At 41.0% G+C, this 23,657-nt stretch overlaps 1 protein-coding gene across 14 annotated transcripts in view; it reads left to right on the top strand.

The window, feature by feature from the left end:
- The window catches only part of DMD (dystrophin), a 1,566,296-nt gene that overhangs the window by 969,182 nt on the left and 573,457 nt on the right, over window positions 1-23,657 (top strand). For all 14 annotated transcript variants that reach the window (XR_011853162.1, XR_011853161.1, XM_072135922.1 and 11 more), the window contains 2 exons: window positions 7,785-7,932; window positions 8,470-8,619. Coding sequence is in view for 12 of the 14 variants with exons in the window: in XM_072135922.1 (XP_071992023.1) it covers window positions 7,785-7,932; window positions 8,470-8,619 (298 nt within the window). In the remaining 2 variants the exon portion in view is untranslated. The remainder of the gene's footprint in view (window positions 1-7,784; window positions 7,933-8,469; window positions 8,620-23,657) is intronic.

Below are 23,657 nucleotides of genomic sequence, written 5' to 3'. Positions count from 1 at the left end.
ACAATATAGAAGTGGTAGTGAAAGCCGTAAAAATAAAACCCATCAGTCCACCACCTTTGGAATTTTTTTCCAGCTTCCCAGTACATAGCACAGAATATTAAATTGTGACACTAGAAAATACAATATTTCTTGCATAAAATAAGCTCTCATATAGCTTTGTAAACAAAAAAGCAGTGGATTGCATTTACTATTCATTAGGGGACAAGGGATGTAAAAAATTCCCCTCTCTAACAGCTTTGTCTTAAAAGTCTGATGGGGGCATGAATGCCCTGTAGCTGAAATGGAACCTGTCACCAGGTTTTACCCTTCTAAACTACTAGACCCCTCAGGAAAAGTATGAAATGATCATTCTAAATTCACTCTTACATGCGAAATTTCACACGTTTACCTCTGAAAAATCTCCTCCATTGTCAGGCTAATGTGATTCTTCTTACCTCTTTTTGACTTGTGATGTAATTTTAGCAGATCCATCCGTAGCTTGCATTTCCAAAAATGATGTATTTAGCTGCCTGTATATGTGGTTCTATAGCTCAGAAAGCCATACAATGTGATCTGCAAGATCAGATTCTTATATGTAATACGGTGCAAAAAGAATGTTTCTAGGTGCTATGCAACAGGAGATAGGGGTTTCTGAAATGACACTACCACTGAGTTTGGGGCAGATTCTTTATAGATACTGTAATCTGGTGAGATTCCACATAAAAGAATGGATTCTAGAAAGGATGTCTCTTACCCTACTTGTAGGTGCTAGCAGTTTAGAGGGGTTAAACTTTATATCAATAAAAGAGGCAAAAATTTATATCAATACATAATATACAAAAAGTGCCAACGCAAGCACTTTATTGTATATTATGTATTGATATAAATTTTGTAACATGGTTTTTGTACACTTTTATTGTCTTTGTTTATCTATCATGCGCTTAGTATTCATTGCATGGGGATGGGACTGCACTTGTGGTGTTCCCATTGATCATGCAATTTTCCTCCCATTGATCATGTGATTTCATTCACACTCATCTTGGGACCCCCTCCCACTCACTGGGGGTCATTTACTAAGGGCCCGATTCGCGCTTTCCCGACATGTTACCCAAATATTTCCAATTTGCGCCGATTTCCCCTGAATTGCCCCTGGATTGTGGCGCATCGGCGCTGGCATGCACGCGGTGGAAATCGGGGGGCGTGGCCGAACGAAAACCTGACGGATTCGGAAAAACCGCCGCATTTAAAACAAAAAATGTGTCGGGAAGCTTGCACTTACCTTCACTCAACCCGGCTCGGTGTATTCCAGTGCGTTCCGATGCTCTTCAGCGCAGCAGCGCCACCTGGTGGACGTCGGAGGAGCTGCCTTAATAAATCCCGGCCTGACCCGAATCCAGCGCAGAGAACGCGCCGTTGGATCACGAATAGACCGGGTAAGTAAATCTGCCCCATTATGTGACCCCTTCCATTTGTATATAAACAAAGTGTATTCACAAATAATCAGAGTCTGATCAGGGTGAGATCAGGATTTGGTCAGTGAAAATCTAACATTATTCATCAGAGTTCAATCAGTTTTGTAGCCAGAGTTTGTTCAGTGTCTCTGTTTTACATGTGCATTTTTGGTGTTTCCAATGCATTTTCAATGTGTTTTTCACATGCAGACAATGCACATGAAAAAGACTCAAAACTGAGGACTATCTGTTCTATGGCAATTCATCAGTTAAAAACACATTGCGCTTGCATTGCACTTGCATGTGCCTCAGAGTGAAATGTGTTTTGATGCATCTCCATAGACTTGTATGGAGCGTTTTTCACACACGTGACTTGCAAAAGTGGAGCATGCCGAGATTTAAACACACATTACAAAAAGCGTGCATGTGTGCGTGAAAAAAAAGTGAAAGGGGCCTTAGCTCCCTAACTTAGGCTAGCTGGTTGCCCAATCAAGGAGTGTGCATTATCGTGGCGCACCAGATCAATGGGGTGGAATGATTTAGCAGTCGAAGGGATTTCATTGTATTTTCTTGTGTATGTATGTGTATTCTTTTTCACGTCAGTCTGTGCACCTGTTAGGCCTTAGGCCCCTTCCACACTAGCGAGTGTGATGCGATGAACTCGCATCACACTCGCAACGCAAGCTGCCGGGAACGCACGGCCCGAACGCTGCACCGCGGGAGTGAACTCAGCATGTCAGTTCACTCCCGCGGTGCAGCGTTCGGGCCGTGCGTTCCCGGCAGCTTGCGTTGCGAGTGTGATGCGAGTTCATCGCATCACACTCGCTAGTGTGGAAGGGGCCTTATTGTGTGAATTTACTTCTCTTGATGTAAGTATGTTATATATTAAAAAAAAAAGACTGATGTTGCACTGAAACCCAGTGAACTGTGTTCTAAGTTCTAAGTTCTGACCTGATCTGGAACCCAGTCTCTGGCCTGATCCAGTAATCCTATAAACCAGTGTGAAATGTGCCCTGTATTTAGCCCTGCTTAACCCCAGCCACAGCCAGAGTTGTGTACCTCTAGCCTGAGTCGGGAACTATGTGTGTTATATTATTCGTTTGAAACACTGACTATATATATATATATATATATATTGATGAAAATCTAGAGCGAAATCTATTGTTACTAGCATACCATAGGTAAAAATAAAATGAAAATAGTCAATATTAGAAGAGGCACAAGTTTCTCCATGGGTAGGCACTTCTGGCGTCCCTGCCCCATGCCTGCATATGCAACATCACTGCCAATGTATGGGCAGAGGAGTAGTTGCGATTAAAGCCCCTTGTACCATCCAGTACACTTAGAGGTAATTGTGCAGCGGTAGATACTGCCTGGATAGGCAAGGGTTAATATTATTTAATGTTTATCATCCAATGATGTTTTACCATTGTAACTGGAGTGTGTTTGGAGAGGGAGATCACCTGACCAGGGATTAACAAAACCCTTAGTCAGGGGAGGAGTTAGAAGAGAGTGAGGAGAGGAGAGTTCCAGAACCTCCTGAGAGGAGGAGGTGAGAACTCTGTGTAGAGAGCACACCTGCTACTAGCCAAGAGTGAGAGACCTGGTATCAGTCCACTTTCAGGGCTGTTACTGAACAATACCCAGGATTGTTGCACCAAACAACCTGTGTCATTGCTGTGTCTCGAAAAAGTGCCTGTATACCCCAGGAGATAACTACCCTGCTACCTAATTCCCTTACAATTATATACAGTAAATATAATGCATTATTGTGTGCATTATATATGAGCAAAACCTTTATGTATTGAATCTCAATACATAGTCTGATGATTTAGCTTTAAGGTGTAATAGTTAGAGAAGGTAACCTTTTCGTACCGGGATGTTACATTCTACAGCAATGATTAAAAATTCTGGAGTGAAACATATTGCGCTCTAGCATTAACTTTACAGTGGGTAAAACCTGTTAAAACAATAGCAATGAAAATAAGATGCGGAAAGTAACAGAACTGCTCAGCTATGTAATAGTCATTTCATTTCTTAGTGTAACAATGTTTAGCTAAAAAATATCAGCAATGAAAAGCATGACTGTTCTTGATGGAGATAAGAATCTCAGTGAGTGGTTCAAATCCCATTATCCTTGCACAGAAGCAGTGAATTCTGAAACCATGAATTCACATTCTCTGGGGGGAAGATTTTTCTTATTCTTTAAGGAAAACTAAAGCTTATGAGTTCTGTTTGGAAGAGTAAGAGGAAGTTTAATGATGCATTTAGTGGAAGGGGAGAGCTTCCCAGCTCCACTGATTCAGGATTGAATAATTTTATGGCAAGTAACATGCTGAGGACATTCAAATGCCTATTATTTTTCTACCTGAGCATCTAAAACCTGAAGACAGGTTTTTCACATCACTGCCAGCCAGAAGCGCCTAGAGTCCGGCCATGTGACAAAGACAGAAACCAGCAATTCTGCAGTCATCAATAGCTGTCAAACACACAGCATCTTACAGCAAAAATACACACACATCATACAATAGCAATCAAATTCACACATACTACAAGCACAATGCAACTGCAACTATATACACTTTCTGCACATTCCACACAGATGCATTTAAGCACATAAATACTATTCATGGGACAAACTCACAAATACAATAGAAAGAACACATTCTGTACACACCATACAAACACATACCACATAAATCAAACACAAGCCTACTGCATATACCACATAATAGCAATCTAACACATACATAGCTCAGCCACAACACAATAGCAATCAAACACATACATGTTGAGCATATCCGACAATAGTAATCAAACATATACCGAGCATACCACATAATAGTACACACATTGGGGCATATTTACTAACCCGACCAACGGAGTTCACCCGAGGTGCATTGTCTGACCGGAATGCACTCTGCCGTGATTCATTAAGATCATGCGCCCGATATTCTACATGTGTTGTTCCCCTGCTCAGGTCCGCTGAAGATCACCATCTTCTTCCTGGTGCATGTAAGTGTTTGATCTTGCGACACAATTTGAACGTTAAATTCCGTGCTCAGTCAGATCATACGATGGTCCGCCCCATGATTTCGTCGCATGAAAGCCAGCGCAGCTACGCCACAATCCAATCGCCTGCACCACACAGTCCCCTGCCAAATACCTGTCACAGTCACACAAAACCCAAAAACGACGGGAAGTGCGATCCTTAGTAAATAATCCCCATAGTGCACTATACATAACTCAAGAGCATTCAAGCATTAAAAACTGTAACAATACACATATTATGCACCACATACATTAGCAAATGTATACATATCGTACACACAACATAATCACACACATACTGTTCACATGGTTCTATATCAAACTCACATACTGTACGGACCACAATATACAGTATCACCCTCACATACACTACACAGCCCACTATAGCAAACACATATACTGCATGAACCACATTATAGTAATAAAACACACAAATACAATAAATATAAAAGATGATAATAAAAAGATCATAATAAGAAATGGATACATATCTTGCACCCCCAACAGAATATCAATCTCACATTCTGTACACACCCCACATTAGCAATCAAAGACAAATGTACACACCACACATTTTCACACAAAATACTTTAACCAAAATATAATAGCAACCTTACCTGCTATACACACCACACAGTAGAAAACATACACACACAACGTACACACCACAAAAAAGTAATCAAATCCACATACCGGTAATAACAATTTAGTACACTTTTATACCACACTTTTATTCTCTGCAATAAAAGTAGAAAAACTCATTTGACTTCTGTTTTTTAGTTATACACTTTTTCTTTTTAATTCACTCTTTACTATTTTGTTAATTTGTTTTAAATGAAATAGTCTAAGGCCGTCAAGGAGTATTTTGAATACAGAGAATCATTTTTTTTCTAACTAATGGATAAAGATAATATTATGATATTTCAATGGTATTTAAATGTTAATAGCTTGGTTGATATTTACTGTGAAGTTCCAGACAATATAGCCAAAAAGTTTAATTATTTATCCACATTGTGTTTTTTGATGACTGTGACATTTTCAATCTTTTCCACCGTACTTTTATGAATAATAAAGGAACATTTCACAAGCATTTCATTGAATAGTTTACCAAGACTCCAGTGAAATCTTTAGGAGCATGAACGTTAGAATACTACAGTATGATCCCTTACAGTGTGATCCATTTCACACAGCCGTTATGAGGGTCGTGATCAGGTCGTATGATTTGCAACCAAATTACAGCCCCCATAGACTTCTATGGCTCTCAGAGCACATGGTGTGTGTCACCGCACCACCACCGAGTTGGGCGGCCATGCCACAAAATATAGATTTGCGTTGTGGCCACTCATCTGCCTATAGAGGGAGGAGGGGGGAAGAGCACTTTCCCCTCCCACCTCCTCCTCTGGTCCCAGCGAGAAATGCAGCAGTTACTCATGGCAGCCTATTAAAATTCAGCTCTTTTGATGCCTTTTTTAGTTTATATATTCTCTACAATATTTTACCACATAATTTTCATGCTATTATTTTTTTTTCTAAGAAGAGCATTTTAGGAAGCTTTTAGAACTCTCAGTTTTGATACTGTAAATACATTGGTATTTAAATAAAGTCTTATTACACCCTCAAATATAATACAGTTTAAAGAATGCAGAATAGTGTAGACACAAAAATGCCTTAAAAATGCATTAATTGAGATGAAAAAACATTGGGGCACTGAAAAGAACGTGCAAAGTCCAACACTGGAAAACTGGTGCACGGCCCTTTGTAAATGTGCCCCATTGTGCTGTGAAATCTTTGATGGAATACATTCATCTTGTTGTACTGCTTCATCGCTCATTTTGTTTGTATGGTAAGGCATGGTCATCTAGAAGCCTGTATCATATACACTTTTATATTCTGATAATACCGACATTTCTATTTACAATTAAGTTACAATCTCTTCTATGAAACCACAGAAATGATAGTTTCACTAAGGAACTGTAAGAAAGTTATTCCTCTCCAGACAGTCTTTTGCATCTCAAAATAGAGCAATTGGGAAACATTTGTGGCTATGTACATGAAATACCCTCAGCTTCTACATAATATTACATACCCGGGATGTGTTTGATACCCTTGGGTTAGGACATGGCAGCAGCAATCCAATTGGAACTTATACTATGAGTATCATACGAGAGTTGTTCTTGTAGTACAGCACAACCAGACAAGGTTAGTATATCCCCTTACCCTCTAAAAATATATTGCTGTTAGGGGTAACCTTGACTAGGAAGCACTACTATTCTCTGCTTTTTATCCTTTATGAACAATTGGTTAAACACAAATATAGATATAATCTGTACATTTTAAACAAACCGGTCACCAGAAATGTGATTTTTAGTTGGTGACAGGTTTCAATAGTCTATACTATGCTGATGTTAAAAATGCCTTTGTCTGCATTCTGAATTGCATTATTTTATAATAGTTTGACTTACATTAGCTGGCTCCCTGCAAGCAGCATGTGGCAAGTCCCCAGGGAGGGGTAGCTGCAGCCTGTCTGTGCCTATGTCTCTTCATGCATTCTTCCACTCCCTGCCAGAGTTTTGTACATGTATAGCATCAGACAAATGCTATGCAAAATTTGTAATTGCAGATTTAGGCAAATGAAAGTGTTAGCCGTGTGTTAGCCCTTGTTTCAACAGATAAAACATGGCCTTTTGATTTCCATGATATGCCGACAGCCAGAGCAGCAAATTTTAGAACTGTTCCGATTCCTGTCCGTTTTTTCAGCTTATTCTATTGTCATTGGCTTGTTAGCAGACCACTCAGGCCAATGACAGACAGGTTGCAATTTACAAAGCAAGGATCCATTCTTTGGATGCATTTAGTATTTTTGGTTTTTTTATTTATGACTATAATAATAAACCACTGACACTCGTCTCTCTACGTGCAATGGTTCAATGGTGCCTTCTAGTGTATAAAGAACCTGCCGAATAGCCGCATGGCTGTGGATGCTACCTCTGTATACAAGCAGTGATAGGCAGTGATGGGTGGGCCCACTACCACTGAATGGAAGCGCAGAGAAAGGTTATTTGTTTATTGCTTTTAAAGCTTCTCCAGTCACAATTTATTAAAAAAATTAATCCTGGACAACCCCTTCAACCCATAAGATGACCACCATAAGCATCTGAACTAGAAAACACTAGGTATAATTTTGGGAATAAGATTAGAATTTATCAAAGTGACACACTTAATTTATCCATAATTGTTCTTATGGTGGACCATATACAGTATATGTTAAATGTCTCTACTTACCAATTATGTTTATTATTGTAGGCTTGAGGAAGAAAAGAGGAAGTTATATGGACTGCAAGAAGACTTAAATAAATTTCGAACTTGGTTAGAAGATGCAGAGGAAATTGCTAACACACCAGCAGAGCAAGGGAATGAGATTCAGCTGAATGAATTGCTGGGGAAAGTAAAGGTACAGTGATGAATTTGAAATATTGGTTTTGAATTGCCTATCATATGTGTTTTATGTGACTATTACATATGCATATTTTCATTTAGTAAAAGAGTAGAATTATTTTTTCTGCTGCTACTGCCATAAGTATATCTTTTCACAATAAATAGCTTTTTAAACTAGTCAGTGTTCAACTGTATAATGCAAAGTTTCCAGCATCAATTGCTGCTTTAATGCGTATGCTATTAAGGAATGTAACTTCTTACGACATGCCATATTACAAGTTATACTGAATATAAACATATTGACCAATTTCACCAATTGTAAAGATGTAAAGTATGAGATTAATAGTAATAATAATCTTTATTTATATAGTGTCATCAGATTCTGCAGCGCATTACAAATTATTCACATATACTTTACAAAGGTGAAGGGTAGAATTTTAGTTTTATTGGTTGACCCACTGAAAGCCAAAATGGAATACAGACTAAAAGAACTATATGTGGAGAGAGAATGTTTGCAATATGTTTTGTGATCTGATCATCATGCATTTTTCAGGTAAAGGTAGAAGAGCTTCTTCCACGAAAGGAGGTTTTGAAACAATTAAATGAAACTGGAGGGACAGCAATAGAAAGTGCTACAATAGCCCCAGAAGAAAAGCGGAAAATCGAGGTTGGCCTCAAGGACGCTAATCAGCGTTGGATAAAGGTAAGATTTAGATGTCAGAATTCATGTTTGATTAAATATATTTTACATATGTGCACTATTAAGATAATCAGGATCTTGTAAGGGTTGACTTTAATACCATTTTCTTACTATAGGAACATTTAACATCTAAGGTTTAATGTTCTATCCTGTGTCAGATAATATATCCAGCGGCTGGCATGCAATTGGGCAGGAACTGGGGTAGAATTGGAGTAGAGGTTCTGCCATAGGCTACAGCTAGTTAACAAGTGTGTGGCAAGAATGCCCCATATACCCATTCTGCAACCTGGGATGGCCCTCTTTACATCCTTAAACACCCACTTGGCATGGTAGTGGTGTAAGGATAGAAATAGTTGCACTACCTGGCTGGGTGCCAGGAATTGCAAATATTTCAAGGCATGTGTGTCAGAAAATACAAAGTGTGTAATCTTTTTTAAATTTCAACTGTGAATGGGCATAATAATCATGCACATGATGTGTCAGAGGAAAGGAGACTAGAAAGTAACATGAGCTAGATGCCTTATAGTTACTAGTCAGTGACTATATTATGGACCATAATAATTACTACCTCTAAGTGATTTTGAAATGAGTGGTCTGCAGCATGTGGGCTGATCTTTGGGGGGCAGGACCCCAAAGGCTGCTGCACATAGGAATATAAATTAATAGTTATTTTTTATATCCTACTACCAAAAGGCTTGAAGTCAACATTTAGCATTTAAGGTTTTTTTTTTTTAATACAGCTAATAGAGTATATTGCAATACTACAGCAGCCCCTTGAATTAAAATGGTATATATCTTATCTTATATATAATACAGCTATTTTCATAATATACTGTATTTTTCTGACTATAAGACGCACAAAAAATCCTTAAATTTTCTCAGAAATCAAAGGTGCGCCTTATAGACCAGTGCGCCTTATATATGAACCTTACTTAGAGACAACAGCTGCCTTGAACTGTGCACAGGTCTGCCACCTGCTGGTCATTCATCCTTATAATCAGGTGCGCCTTATAATCTGGTGCGCCTTATATATGAACCTAGAAGTTTTAGCAGGCATTTATTGATGGTGCGCCTTATACTCCAGACGCTTCTCTTTGCAACCTATATGATATGGGTCTTTTGGTTAATTCTATTATTCTAGACTGTATTGTGCCTATTATCAGTAAGTATGGATCTTTAAAGGTTCAGATTGAAAACTCCAGAACATACAGTACATGGCTTTGAGTTAAAAGTACCCTTGACTGCCATACTGCACTAAATCTAAGCAAAAATAATATTGGTACTGCAAGACCGTATACTGTTTATCATAACTTACTTTCCATGAGCTCAAAGTATATGACAACTTCTTTCAGGTTATTTCTGGTAAACATTTATGTACTTGCTATAGGCAATTCAATTACTGTTAAAGTGGCAGTCTTATTTTTTTACCTCTTAAAAAATTAATCAGCATGGCTTCTCGTCTAGAAGGACAATTCACTAATGTCAGCTTCTAAGGTTTATCTACTTGACTAATGATTGCTCTATAATTACTTCTTAAACTGACTTGGGGTTAACAACTTTATTTTCCCCAACTAAATAATGAATTGAAGTGTCTCCAAAAGAAACTTTGACATCTTGAAATATAGAAGAAATGTTCAATGAAATTATAATTGGCTTATTTGCCTTTAATGGCTTGGGCTGCAATCAGCTTTAACACACGTTTATTATCTTCAATCATCTTTGAAGATTATGTTGTTTCAGAAATATTCTTTGAACATAACTTAATATAGCCATCAATAGATCTTTACAGTAAATGTGTTCCGAGTATTTATAGTAAGGAGAATGACACAACTTAATGCTTTGTCATAAGAAAATCTAAATTTCCTTTAAATAAGGAGTTTTACCTGCATTTAACTATTGCGGTATAGGGCTTTCATTATCTTTGGGGCAATGAAATTGATATGTATTCATATAAAAATGCCTAGGTCTGAATGTAAGCATAATAGATAAAATATCAAACATCATCTTAAGATACCCACTGGATTGTGGAATGGTATTAGGGCACATTTACTAATTGTCCGCGGACTGCATTTTCGTCGGGTTTCCCGAATTTTTCCATTTTGCAACGCATTTAACTGGGGTCTTTGGCGATCAGATTTTGGCACAGTCGCGCCGACTTCCATGCAAAACAAATCGGGGGGCAACCCGACTGATTCGGACTAAGCACGGGATTTAAAATTCAAAATTGTGTTGCAAGCCATGCACTCACATACGAGAAGATGGTGGACTCCAGCGGACCTGATCGGGGAAGCGACACATACAGGAAATTGGGCACACGATCTTAGTGACCCTCGGGGGTCGTGACAGGACAGGTAAGTAAATGTGCCCCCTTGTGTATTGAGCTTTCAATCAGACCTTAAATCTTCCTGTTTACAGATAAACGGAGCAAAAAGACTTGTATAACAAGCATCTGTGTGTAGGTGATTGAGGAATATATGTAGAGAATGGACCCAGAGGCTGATTACAATCTGATATCAGCACATGCGCACACATTCCCAGCTGAGAGAGGCTGCTAGAACAGTCAATCAAGCAGTTCCTCCGGGGTGTGGAATTACAAGCAGGAGAACTCATTCTGACCACTTTTATCCTACAATGGTTGCGAAAATGTGCTGCAAAAGGAGATACTTTGACACTGGAAGTTTAGGAAGTAAAAATGGAACCTACTAATCATTTATGAGATACACTTTTTATTAGTGCAACTAAACGGGTCGTTGTTGGTGAATATGCAGCCAGGACTACAATTATAACTATTTATCTTATTTTTTCCAAAAAAGCAACATGAATGTGTGCTGAGGTTTATGATGCAGCCTGCTATACAAGCCAAGTTTCATAAGATTAGGTTAGAAGATCCCTATTACCTTTTAATTTTAGAAGAAGAAGATATAATAAAGTAAAAAATATTGTAGATATGCAGCTGCAAGTTCTATGGTATTATCTTTGGACTTTATTCTCACTATAATCAGAGAAAAAAAATCACAGGATGTAACTGGGGTGTTCAATTCTATCAATATGCACAGAGTCAGGCTGGGAGACCTAGGATCCACCTGTGAAATTGATCCTTAGGTCATATTTACATACTGCTTTTTCATTGCAGTTTGAAAGGCATTGAAAATGCATCACCCAAAAAGCATCAGCGTTAATGATGGAAAAAATACTGATGTATTCCAATGACATTGCATTTTTCTTGTTGTGTTTGCAATGTGTTTTAAACCGTAATGTGAACACATAAGGGGTCATTTATCTTTGGCTTTTCTCTTTTTTCTCTTACATTTGTGCCTTTTTGGTGCATTTGCCTATTTGCGACTCTTCCACTTGCCTAGCAAAATTAGAAGCGCAAGAATTCTTCAGTGTTTTACCTTATATATCTTTAAAATCCAGATGTGGACAAAAATTGCACAATTTTGGTGCAAATCGTGTTCAAACTGTCAAAAATAAACTCCAATCCAGATCATGCATAGGAAAAACTTTAGAAGACATTGCAGAAGAGTTTGAATAAAAAGTCGCAAACATCCCACCGATTCAGCTGTCTGATATATCAACCTCTAAGATAAATCAAATAGATCCAAAACCTGGAATAACCAATAAAAGACACACACAAAAGTCCTGTCTAAAGATAAATGACCCCCATAGTGTAAAAGCAGCCTAAGGACATGTTCACAGGATGCAATTGAATTGTTTTAAAATGTGTTTCAAGGATTCTTCCCTAAACACAGATGTGTCCAGACCTAAATGCCTGTGTCCGTTTAGTAACGGCATGTGTTTTTCTGTGTTAAAAAAAAAAACACTTGTTGCTGCTTACCGCACGCATGCATCTGTACCTCATATTGTAGCTCCAATCATCTTAAACTCATATTTTGGTCCCACCACCTCTCCCTTGTGGGTCCCTAATATCCCCCTCATATTATAGCCCCCTCATCTCCTCTTCATATTGTGACCCCCATTAGGGGTCTCATTGGGTCCTTCCATCACCCCCTCATACTGTGGCCCCTCATCTTCTCATATTTTGGCACAGTCATCTCTTCCTCATATTGTGGTGAGTGAAATGAATTTTAAACACAATTCAAGTGCATTGTGTACTTAAATTTGGGGTCTCTTATTAAAAAACAATCTGTGCCTCTGCTAGATTATCCTAATATTGTGGCCTTTCATCTCTATCTTATCTCCAATCACCAGATAAACACCAGATACTGACCCCTCTCCATTCCCCAGCAGTGCTGTTCTTTTCATCATCCTCCGCTGTTGCTATGTGCTGGCAGATGTGAAGGAATCATCACATTGCCTCTGCCGCCACACAGTTGCTTCAGGGGAACAGTGCTGGTGCTATGAGCTGATGGATCTCTGCACCATCACCTTACTCAACTCCAGAGGGCGCAGATAGAGTGAAGGTACCAACACAGTAGGACAGGAGGAAGAGTTAGTGATAGTGGTGGAGTCAGGGTTTTTCCATTGTAGAAGCATCTACTATAAATAGACCTAAGCTTCTGCATCTAAGCTGCAATGTTCTAAAACAGAAAGTATACATATTCTACTCAATATACAAGTAGATGTTTCAGGGGCAGAAACTTTTCCAGCAGAACCTAAGTCTTTGGCTAAGTCCCTGTTTCTAATGATGAAGCCTGCACTGACTTAAAGGGGTATTCCCATCTGGGCATTTACATTTAATTGAATTAATTTGCCATAAATAATTAGATGTTATTCAAAAAAATGTTCATGTGTGAAGATAATTTCTCATAAATGTAGCCATGTTGTCCCTTAGAAACAAGATGGCTTCCTCGGATACGACCACCTCTGCTGGCGTGATTGCATAAAGCAACAGATTGTTTTTGTATATAAAATGTCTGGGAGTTACTGCATGTCCCGCAGCCGTCCTGTGATAATGAACGCTAAATCCAGGTGGTCAGACAGGACTCAACTGTGCATGTCTGGCCACCGCTGCCAAAATGTGAGGTGGTCGTATCCGAGGAAGCCATCTCGTTTCAAAGGGACAACATGACTACATTTATGAGAAATTATCTTCACACAGGAACATTTTTTTTAATAGCATCCAATTGAAGAAATGTTTATTTATGGGAAATGAATTCAATTAAATGCAAATGCCCAGATGGGAATACCCTTTAATGTATACTCGTGTGGATCAACTAAAGCCACACATCTTACACTGAGCAGTTAAGATCCATGTGTCATGTTAGATTTATGTGTCCCTGAAATAGACAACAAAAAGTTGACACCACTAACATATATACTAAAACGCTCATTTTATTTCCTTTGACCATATGGGAAATTCTTTCATAAATGCTTAAGAAGTAATGTACTTTACATTAAACTTCAGTTTGTAGTACAGTAAATTGCTTTTTGCTCAAATGAAACTGATTAAACTTGCACATTGCTGTTTCCTTGTTTGACCTGAAAACCTCTCGGAGAACTGTACAGGAAGAAAGCCAGTTCTCTGTAGCAATTTACAGTACATCATGTATCCTCTAAGCTGAAGATGTAGGATAGAATACATAAATACATTACTGTTTTATGCCAATGAGTCAGCCAAAAGCGATCTACTTGAAATACATTTAAAAATACAAGCAAATAAAAAATGTGTTATGTTGATGAAAAAGTCGTCTTTTCATTGGGTTCACAGCTGCAGGCTGATTACCCCCGACAGCATGGCTTCCGTTATTTCATCAAAGGGGGGCGGTTACTCGCAGCTGCTGTAAACCATTTAATGGCCTCTAATTAAAACTAATTATTCTTCCTAAAATGATATTTGCCAGTACAAAAGGTATTTTCATTTTCAGTGTGAAACTGTGAAGCTGTAAATTGTAAAAGACAAGTTCCTGTAAGGCAGATGACAGAATTGTGCCAGTTTTGTCTGATTGTGATAAGGGGAAGCCTCTTGACCTTGAAAGTGACATACTTAGAGAAACCGCCTGCTATGGGCAGACTTTTAGTCTGAAACATTGGTGGCCTGCAGCAATAACAACAAAAGTTAGACAAAGAGCAGAGTTGTACAGTTGAGAGAAAAACATAAACTTCCATTATTTTTTTCTATTTTTGCAATTTCTTGTGCTGTACAGTAGTTGTCTGTAGGATTGACAGGCCATTAACCTATCCACTAGATGCACTCCAGGCTCGTTTATCACAAATACATACAAAATAGATGTATTATATGGATTCCCTTCAGCTCTAAGAAATTCACTTTTTGCACATTATTTGTACATACATAAATTTGCACTTTGTATTGTATTTATTATGTATATTTCTGTACATGTGTTTGTTAAGGGATTATAAGTGATGCAATTTCTTTACACACTTCACTGTTTGACCACAACATTGCTTGAGAAAGGCTTTGGAGCTAAAACAGCACTCTGGGTTAATAAAGTACCCCAATTCTTAATTTGTTTTAGAAAGCTGCTTTTTTCAGTAATTTTACTCTATAATATTATAATACTTCATACATTACACAGCTTTGCGGCAGCTGTTTTTTTTTAACTGCTTTATTGAAAACAAAGTACATGTTCAAAGACATTACAGGAAGTATGCATAGGAACAGTACATTAAAGTCATAGCTATGAACAAGTTAACATCTATTCTTTCCTTTACATTAAAATACGCCTCTATACGAACTGCTGTGTTATCTATTGTTTATTTTGAGGCATTACACACAAAGTGGTTTGTACAGAACAGTGGTTACAAAAAGAACAAAAGCACATATATATAGTCCCATCCCACCTTTTGTAGATATATACAGAATTGAACACCTCCCTACTAGAGATGAGCGAGCACTAAAATGCTCAGGTGCTCGTTATTCGAGACGAACTTTTCCTGATGCTCGAGTGCTCGTCTTGAATAATGAGCCCCATTGAAGTCAATGGGAGACCCGAGCATTTTTCAAAGGGACCATGGTTCGGGAATAAAATGTGTTATTTAATTGAAAAAGAATGTCTTCTGATAAGTTAGCAGATGTCTGCAAACATCTGCAATCTATTCTTCACTGTTCCGCGCGTATATTATCTCTCGACAAGTTAGCAGATGTGAAGAACAGTGAAGAATAGAATAAAAACAGTGACCACAGGATCATTTAAGTGAAAAACGCAGTGAAAAACACAGTGAAGAATAGATTGCAGAAGTTCGACACATCTGCTTACTTGTCGGGAGATACGCTGTCCCGGGATCCGCTCCTCTTCTTCCACTGAAGTCCCCCCGATCTCTCTGTCTCTCTGCCCTTCCCGATGTCTCTGTGCCGCTGCCCCAATGTCTCCGTGCGTGCCGCTGCCCTGATGTCTCCGTGCCTGCCGCTGCCCCGGTGTCTCCGAGCCTGTCGCTGCCCCGATGTCTCCGTGCCTGCCACTGCCCGATGTCTCCGTGCCTGCCGCTGCCCCGGTGTCTCCAGGCCTGCCGCTGCCCCGGTGTCTCCCTGCCTGCCGCTGCCCTGGTGTCTCCCTGCCTGCCGCTGCCCCGGTGTCTCCGAGCCTGTCGCTGCCCCGATGTTTCCGTGCCTGCCGCTGCCCCGATGTTTCCGTGCCTGCCGCTGCCCCGATGTCTCCGAGCCTGCCGCTGCCCCGATGTCTCGGTGCATGCCGCTGCCCCGGTGTCTCCGTGCCTGCCGCTGCCCCGGTGTCTCCGTGCCTGCCGCTGCCCCGCTGTCTACGTGCCTGCCGCTGCTCCCCTGTCTCCGTGCCTGTCGCTGCCCCGCTGTCTCCGTGCCTGCCGCTGCCCCGGTGTCTCCGTGCCTGCCGCTGCCCCGCTGTCTCCGTGCCTGTCGCTGCCCAGGTTTCTCCATGCTGCCGCTTCCCCGCTGTCTCCGTGCTGCTGCTGCCCCGCTGTCTCCATGCTGCCGGTGTCCCGGTGTCTCTGTGCTGCCGCTGCCCTGGTGTCTCCCTGCCTGCCGCTGCCCCGATGTTTCCGTGCCTGCCACTGCCCCGATGTTTCCGTGCCTGCCGCTGCCCCGATGTCTCCGAGCCTGCCGCTGCCCCGATGTCTCGGTGCATGCCGCTGCCCCGGTGTCTCCGTGCCTGCCGCTGCCCCGGTGTCTCCGTGCCTGCCGCTGCCCCGCTGTCTCCGTGCCTGCCACTGCCCGATGTCTCCGTGCCTGCCGCTGCCCCGGTGTCTCCATGCCTGCCGCTGCCCCGGTGTCTCCCTGCCTGCCGCTGCCCTGGTGTCTCCCTGCCTGCCGCTGCCCCGGTGTCTCCGAGCCTGTTGCTGCCCCGATGTTTCCGTGCCTGCCGCTGCCCCGATGTTTCCGTGCCTGCCGCTGCCCCGATGTCTCCGAGCCTGCCGCTGCCCCGATGTCTCGGTGCATGCCGCTGCCCCGGTGTCTCCGTGCCTGCCGCTGCCCCGGTGTCTCCGTGCCTGCCGCTGCCCCGCTGTCTACGTGCCTGCCGCTGCTCCCCTGTCTCCGTGCCTGTCGCTGCCCCGCTGTCTCCGTGCCTGCCGCTGCCCCGGTGTCTCCGTGCCTGCCGCTGCCCCGCTGTCTCCGTGCCTGTCGCTGCCCAGGTTTCTCCATGCTGCCGCTTCCCCGCTGTCTCCGTGCTGCTGCTGCCCCGCTGTCTCCGTGCTGCCGGTGTCCCGGTGTCTCTGTGCTGCCGCTGCCCCGGTGTCTCTGTGCTGCTCCCCGGTGTATCTGTGCTGCTCCCCGGTGTCTCTGTCCTGCTCACCGTGTTCTTCAATGTGTTCTACACATACTATTTTGTTCGCACCGTTCCGCGCGTATCTCCCGACAAGTAAGCAGATGTGCAGAACATCTGTAATCTATTCTTCACTGTGTTTTTCACTGTGTTTTTCACTTAAATGATCCTGTGTTCACTGTTTTTATTCTATTCTTCATTGTTCTTCACTGTGTTTTTTTAATTAAATGCTCTATCTCGAGCAGGGGAAATACTCGTCCGAGCAACGAGCCGTTTCGAGTACCTTAATACTCGAATGAGCATCAAGCTCGGACGAGTATACTCGCTCATCTCTACTCCCTACCATCCCCAGAAAAGGAAGTTCTTGATGTTTAACCCCTTAAGGATGCTGCCTTTTTTCGTTCATTTTTTGCTTCCTACCTTCAAAAATCTATAACTTTTTTTATTTTTATGTGAGCTGTATGAGGGCTTATTTCTGCGTAACAAATTGCACTTTGTAGTGATGGTATTTATTATTACATGCCATGTACTGGGAAGCGGGGGAAAAATTCAAATGCGGTAAAATCAGTGGAAAAAAGCGTTTGCACCCTCGTTACCTGTAGGGCATGAGGGATCCTCTTTTCACTTCCTCTGTGGCCTCCGTTACATCAAGAAAATAGACTTTTAAAATATTCAAATGAGCCAGAGGTGCTCAAGGTCCTGTCCGACAAGTGTCCCCTGGCTCCTTCGAGACCCAATTTATGCACGTGCCCCACTTTATTGTTGTTCCCCACTCCCATGCCTCTCTGATGTCACCCGACTGTCAGGAATTGTCGCGCAGGTGCAAGATCTTCTATCTTGAGCAGCTTTCTGGTATCATGTGTGATACTTGTTTGATTTCTTGCACAGCCACACAGAATTCCAGACAGCCAGGTGACGTGAGTTGGGGCATGCATATATTAGGTGAATATTTTTAAAAGTCTATTTTATCGATGTAACGGAGACCCCGGAGGAAACAAAAAGAGGATCCTTCATGGCATACAGGTAATGAGGGTGCATTATGGGACAGTCTACCACCGAGAAAATTTTATATCAGTTCTAGGAAAAGGGAAGTGATTTGTACTTTATGTTTTATTAATTTTTTATTTTTTTTTTACTTTTTTTACCATTTTTCAGACACCTAGGTTGCTTTAATGCCAGGTTGTCTGATTCATCCTACCATATACTGTCATGCTACAGTATGGCAGTATATGAGGATTTTCTATATCATTTATTACAATGTGCAGATTGTAGATGTGCTAAAAAGATACAGGGGGTCATTTATTAAGGGCCCGATTCGCGTTTTCCCGACGTGTTACCCGAATATTTCCGTTTTGCGCCGCTTGTACTTAAATTGCCCCGGGATTTTGGCGCACGCGATCGGATTGTGGCGCATCGGCGCTGGCATGCGCGCGACGGAAATCGGGGGGCGTGGCCGAACGAAAACCCGACCTATTCGGAAAAACCGCCGCATTTAAAAACCGAAAATGTGTCGCATAAGGACCGCTTACCTTCACCTGGTCCAGCTCGGTGCATTCCGGCGCGATGAGTTTACTTTCAGCGCAGCAGCGCCACCTGGTGGACGGCGGAAGAACTACCTTATTAAATCCCGGCCGGACCCGAATCCAGAGCGGAGAAGCCGCCGCTGGAACGCGAATGGACCGGGTAAGTAAATTTGCCCCACAGTCTTTTAAATGCTGCTGGTGACTCTGGGGGCCGCAGACAAAGAGTTACCACCTAGGATTGGTGCTAGCACCAATTGAGGGTGTTAGCGGTGGGTGTTTGCTGCAATTTGCAGAAAACCACATTGATCTATGAAAAGGCTTACTCTTAGAACACCTCAAAACATACAGTACTTCACACCACCTGTCACGGGAACAAGCTCCAGAGAGGTGAGCAGATCAGAAATAGCTTTACCACTGTTCAATGAGAAAAGCTGCCAAGCTGTGTGGTTACTGCTGGACCTACAGTAACAACACTTATTTAAGGTCTGTGTACAGTACTACAAACTCCAGAAGTCCTGTTACAGTCTGATATAGGAGGATGGTAAGACTATCACCAGTACAAGATAATAATACAGGGGGTTTGGGCATTAGCCTTGGGGCCCAACTCTTCTATGGGGCCCATGGCCACTTAAACTAACTACCAAATTTATGCTGAAAAGGGCCTTCACCTATAATATCACAATACATCTGCTCCTGCACTTAATACACGTGTACATAAGTGCAATTTTAGATAAGTGCAGACTGAAAACAGGCATAAGGGACACATCATCCATTCCCCAAGTAGCTTGATTCTAGTATCATATGAAATAATTCATGATCTGTAGGGGTTATAATATTCGTGAAGCCCAGGGCCCATAGCAGTCTTTATCCACCCCTGACTACACACTGAGACGTTTCAAGCCTGCTACAAGACAGACACATTCTACTACTGGTACATACTACTCAGGTACACTATACCCTTAGTACTTAAAGGAACTGTTAACCTTTCAATGCAATGCTGAGCACTTCCATATGGATTGAGAGTTACTTATGAGGATTGTTGCTGTGCTATTTGGCAGTTGCTTATTTCCGGTAAAGACCGGCATTACTTTTACTGTCTACATTGACCCCTTGTGTTTGTTTAGGCAAGCACATCATTTACTACCATCTTGGGTAGGACCCAGCTAGGCCACATGACTACACCCAACATACACCAGACTGAGTATCTTGGGGAACCTGCCCAGAACACCGACCATCTCGGAACATTTCCCCTACACTGTCTGAGTTGCACCCGAGTGAGTGAGCTCAGAGACACCAGAACTGTGACAAATACTCTCAACATCTACCACTCAAGCACTGTCTCCCCCTTGCCATCCCCTGGAGCAGCACATAATCATCAATAGATATCACAGATATCAATATTCTTTAATTGTAAATAATGTAGCAAAGATAAAATGTATGTAGTTATAACAATCCACACAGGTACCATCTCACCAACTATTAAAACATGCAACAAATAGAGAAATTGTTTCCATGTATAGTGTCCAAAATGAATTACGAGGAACATACTCTTTAAAAAGAGGAAGATTGGTCTGATGTGAAGAAATACTTCCACAATAACAAAATGTCCCTTCCCAGCCAATCTCCTTCACTGTTGTTCACAGTGGCCTTTCCCTATACTCTTCTGAGAAAAGGTCAGCAGCATCAACAGAGGGCTATAAGAACAGATACAACATGGTGCAGATCATCCTACTATCCTCTTAAAAGGGAACACACAGAGGAGGCTATGTGAAATAGCTCTAGATGAAATCATATGAGCTTTTATTCCTCTAATAACATTATTGGTTATACTATTGAAAAACAATATAAAATTTCAGATACATGACTTATAAAACTGGAGTACACATGCTAGTAAAAATTGTAATGGATATAGATTTACATATAGTCCTTAGTTTGGATACCCACCTAGCATTTCAATAACAAGCAAACAATATTACACAAACTTGTCTTAATGATAGATTTCGTTTATGTCATCTACCACCTGCAAAGGCACATAGCAGACTTATAATGGCTTTCTTACCTTTTATGTGCTGTAAATGGATTGATAGATTAGACCTGGGGGCAGTGAACCATGGAATAAGAGGTTTGCTGGAAAGGGTTTATTACTGTTTAATGTTATTCTTGGTCTAGTGTCAGCCAAGAAGGATGAGCTAGATTATCAGAAAGTAAGCTGGGTGCCAGAACTAGCATTCTCTCCATTTATCCCCCTTAGCCTTCCAGACATCGACTTCATGCATCATAAAAGTTATGATAAGTGTTATATGGAGGCATCACATACACACAGATTTTAATGTATCTTCTGCCATCAGTGCTATCACCTTTAATAGGCTTATTTATTTTAGAAAATACAGATAAAGTTGTGCCAAGATATCAGTTACTGGAATTATATATATCTTTGTGTTTTCAGTGAAGTAAAACTTTGGAAAATATAATAAAGATGAACTTAGTATTACTAGATCATTCAGATTCTAAAGAAAAATCACAAGAATTCTATTGGAGGCTATGATCACATTGGTGTTTAGGTGATTTTTCCACCTGTCTTTATTAATTAACCTAATTGATGTGGGAAGCTAATCTGGATAATAGAGAAAAAATAAATAAATTCCTATATTTGAGCTTTTCCTTAATAGCCTACACTGTGACTTTCGCCCATGAAAGAAAATTCTCAAATTTTAATCCCCTAGTGATGTTTGCACAATAAAGATCATTTTAAAACGCTTACTTTACAATTTTATTCAGTTTAATTTCTTTTTCGTTTTGGTTTTGTTTTGGTCCCATCACTCACTAATGGTCAGTGTAAAATCCCAGAGTGTGGGCAGTGGGCACTCCCTAAGCAGGCACATTATGATCCCTCTAGGGCTGTGAGATGCTGTGTGCTGACAATGTGGATAGCTTATCAGGGTACAAGTTTATATACATTTAATTTAGCTTCTGAACATTCTATTAGTATCTGACACATCTGACAAAGAGAAATGAGACAGATCAGTGATGAGAGATCAGAAATCCATGTTACACATGACATTCGCAGATCTACTATAACAGCCATAACATACACAGAACTGCTATATACCTCTATGCCCCTCCCCTGGATAAAGATTGTATCTGCCTGTAGCTTGTAGCTTTACTCTCCTCAAGAGACACTGTTGTTTGCCGGCAGGAAGTCAGTCATCGGGTACCCACAATCCTCAATAAAATGGTGGTGTGTACACACCACCTATGTTTGTGGTGGCACATGCTACATTGATATAAATGCTGGTAGTTAGTATTGGTGTAGGAGGTGGAGTCGAATCTGGACCAAAACTGTAACTTTAGACTGACGTATGGGTTAAGTCCAAGAATCCAAACCTTTAGAGTTTGATATGGACCCCAACTGCAATATTCACACTAATCACACTAATCATAAAGCAATTCTTGGGTAGGGGAGGAGGGGGAGATTACTAACCCTGGTAAATGACTACACAATCACCTATAATGTACAAATGATGATCTTGTTCTACTTCCTTGATAACACTTTCACAACAATCTCAAAGGCTGAAAATAAACGGTAGTATGATTCTTATTTTTTGAAAGGTTTTCTAACAATGAGGTACTCAAAAGATGTTCAGCTCCAAGGTTCTTCAGCTTCCAATATATTCTTTAAGAGAACCCCCTAGGGTCTAGTAGTCCTAGTAAATTATCCAAATACATCTTCAGCTTAGGGTACATTCACACTCGGTATGCCCCCCGTTCGGGCATACCGCTGTGTGCTGGAGGAGGTGGCCCCTCCTCCCTTCATAGAGAATAGTGGCGCACGGCCGCATACACGCCAAAAGATAGAGCATGCTCTATCTTTTAGCGGTGTGCGGCCCGGATCGCTGCCACACATGTGTGGCACCGTATCTGCGCCGTGCTGCTATTGCCGTCTATGGGGAAGTACACGCGGCCGCAAATTTGCGGCCGCATGTACGTCCCCGCAGACGGCCATGTGAATGAGCCCTAAGTCTCTGGGCTGTTTGTATATTGCATGGGAGTGTCCTGAATGGAGGATACTGGAGGATGGAATGCATGGAAGTGTCCTGAATGAAGGATACTCATCCAGTAACTCATAATAGGTATTTCAAAACAATTTCTAAAAAGTTCTTAATGAGGATAGTGGTGTATTGTGCATGCAGCTTAAAGGCCTGGATTTTGTAGGTTTTGATTTATGCTAAGCACTTACTGTTTCTAACAATTTCACTTACAGAGTTGTAAGGCATAAAGCAATGGTGAACAACTACAATAGGGTCTCAAGTGCCTAAAAATATCTTCCTCTTTTCAATAGTGTTCTCTTTCCTTGGCAATTCTATGACTCTGTTGTATTTGAGCTGCCAGAAAGCATATACACCCTGCCATGTTTACAGAAAATAATTCCCCCAGATTCCTTTTTTCCGCAGATGTAAAATTAGAAAATTGATTTAAATGTGTGAAGAGTTCTCTTTTACTTGAGTTGACTTTGTTATCAGTACCTGAAAAAGGAAGGCAAATGCTTTGTCTTGTCGTTGTCTTTCTTTATTGTTTTTTTTAATCTAAAACATTTGTAAGAGAAAACAAAGTATTCTTCCTAGTCATGTTGTGCCATAGCTAGCAAAGATCTGAACATATTTATTGCTGTTTTGACATTTGATTATGTTTTAAGTGATATATTTACTGAGAGTAAAATATTAGGCATAATTGCTTTCCCTATGGGTGTGGGACATTAGCTCAACATGAAAAGTTTCTGTAAATATGAGCACTAGGATAAAAGCCCAATGAATAAAACATAGGCTGCCTGCACCTCTTGAGCTAAATGCATGTACAGTTCTGT

This window comes from Engystomops pustulosus, chromosome 2, assembly GCF_040894005.1.
Source record: "Engystomops pustulosus chromosome 2, aEngPut4.maternal, whole genome shotgun sequence".
Taxonomy (NCBI): domain Eukaryota; kingdom Metazoa; phylum Chordata; class Amphibia; order Anura; family Leptodactylidae; genus Engystomops; species Engystomops pustulosus.
Note: the sequence above shows the minus strand (reverse complement) of the source record. Positions and strands in the feature narration are given on the sequence as shown.